We start from the raw sequence: 2,353 nt of genomic DNA on the forward strand, positions 1-2,353 counted from the left end.
ACTACTCTCAACAATGCAAGGCCTGCTTCAAGTAAGTCAAGGAAAGGTACACATAATAATTAGATATGTACCAATTTGGGTTTTAGCCGATATTCCCACAGCTGATATTAACATAGCTAATACTGGCCGATACCCATCCAATATTTTCCTTCCTACCTTTTAAGCACAGATTTACACACGTACAATGTGATTTATACATGTACAATACCGAATTTAGTGTCTTGACTAATTTTCAAGTAGTCCAAGTTATGTATTCATTCCATGCCTACATGTATGTACATGTACATATGAGACTGTATTTTAGAGTTGAGTGTTTTCCTATTATTCAATTGTGCATATATTCAATCCTTCATACTAATATATACAATATATATACATTGTATTTACTAATATATACATTGATCCCCTTACATCTTCATCTCCTTATCCTTCATCTGCTCATGCGCAATATTAATTCTCGTGCTTAATTTTCAAAAATGATCATCATAATAATGACTTGCACTACAAAAATAAGACACTACAATATTGATAGCAAACAAACTAATGCAGCAACTATAATTATATAATAGTCAAACTGTCCGTTTACTGGACCGTAGCAATCTTTGCATTTACAGGAATATTTTTAGCATCTAAACCAGGTTTCTCCTGACCGTGAAGATCAAAGGTAATATTGACGTCTTTACGGAACACAAGGCAATGTGTGGATCCACCAAAGTGAAACATCCCTATCTGTTGGCCTTTCTGTACTTGATCTCCTTCAGACACGGTAATCTCGCAAGTTGACACCTCAGCCATTCCTACAGCAATGAAACACATGAGACCAATCTTTGGGTTGTCAGCCTCAATAAAGATGATCCCCCTGGTAGCAACTTCTGTTATATAGCCCTGAGACCAATTGGGGCCTGCTGGATCATCTTTCTCAGATTGAGCCTCAGAGTAGTAGCTACCGTTTTGAACGTATGCTTTAACAATCGTACCATCAACTGGACTGTGCCAACGATGATAGCTGAATGCACTGAGAAAAGCCTGGTACACCGTACCTCCTACAAACTGCTCTGCTAATTCATTATTAGCAAGCATGAAGTAGATGGAGTAAGGCTGTGATTTGATCCAGAACCTGTCTCGGCGTCTCACATTTTTCTGAATCTTATATGGAGCAGATTCACAAGCATTCACTATGACTTGCGGATCATCAGGGGAAGCAACAGGACGAACACCTTCACAAAACTCCCGAGTAAAAAAATCGTCCCAAGATTTAAAGCCATAGTAGTCTTCCTTTGGATGACATTTGAAATTAGTGACAAAATCTTCCATGTGCCTCATGGCTTCCTCTCCTAGCCAGCCATTTTCTCCTTTATTAAGGACATAGCGAGATGCTTCAGATTTAAGAAAGATGGCCCAGTGATCGAGGATGTTTTTAAAATGAACATTAACTTTGTCATTCAAAAAGGCAGCAAACCCTCCTGTGGTTCCCATAGGCCAATTTAGAATAGCATTGATGGGAAAACCAACTAGTCCAGACTCGTTGAATTCTGGTGCCTTGGTCATGATGTGGTTTATCAGACGCAACATAAGACGATAGTTGGTAATTTGTGGTTTACCGGTTGGATCTTTAGCTGGGATCTGTCGAAACATTTGGTGAAAGAACATGTTAACCTCCGAGTCTGTTTCTATCAGGACTTGAAGATCTCTAACTGGTGGCTCTAATCCGACTATCTCAAGGCCTTCATCTGCTGCATCAACAAAATCAACACCATCAGTAGAGTCCTTCCCATCAACTTCTTCAATGAGATCTTGCAGCCATTTGTTAAGGACTGCCTGATCAGATGGGAGCCATTTACCAACACAATATGGGATTACTTTGGCTGCTTTATCCATAATAGGTAGATACCCTGTGAAGAAAGATCAACAGATGTACCTCTGATCATGTACTGCTGCTGGTTTATATAGCCATCATGCTAGGTCTACTCAGTTATTAAACACATGTATGATTGTAACCACATCAGGCTTGTGGTCAGTTACAAATATAATTACAATTACAATTACAGAGTGTAATTGTAATTGTAATTAGGTTATACATATATGTATGTGTTGTAATTGTGCCTATAATCTTACTTTGATAATATCCTACCTATATCAGTCCTCTAGAGTGAATTTTCAGCATATTAAGCCTGATTAATGTTCACTGATTAACAAAACTTTTAAAAACTCAATGCAATGTGGTAAAACATCATTGCTATTTATGTCATGATAGAGGTAAAATCAGGATCATTGTAATTAATGCAGTAATTACAAGCTCATCTATGGCAGTCATTGTAATTGTAATTGATCTGGTTTTAGCTGCTTTGGTAGT

General features: G+C 37.9%; 1 protein-coding gene across 1 annotated transcript; it reads right to left on the bottom strand.

Moving 5' to 3' along the window:
* Positions 1-463: 463 nt before the first annotated feature.
* LOC100636251 (phosphatidylserine decarboxylase proenzyme-like) lies at positions 464-2,023 on the bottom strand. Its single transcript, XM_003388967.2, has one exon. It carries the CDS (start codon positions 1,876-1,878, stop codon positions 583-585), a length of 1,296 nt encoding a protein of 431 aa, XP_003389015.1. The 5' UTR covers positions 1,879-2,023; the 3' UTR covers positions 464-582.
* Between the last annotated feature and the right edge of the window lie 330 nt (positions 2,024-2,353).

Source organism: Amphimedon queenslandica, unplaced genomic scaffold (genome assembly GCF_000090795.2).
Source record: "Amphimedon queenslandica unplaced genomic scaffold, v1.1 AMPQUscaffold_13174, whole genome shotgun sequence".
Lineage (NCBI taxonomy): Eukaryota > Metazoa > Porifera > Demospongiae > Haplosclerida > Niphatidae > Amphimedon > Amphimedon queenslandica.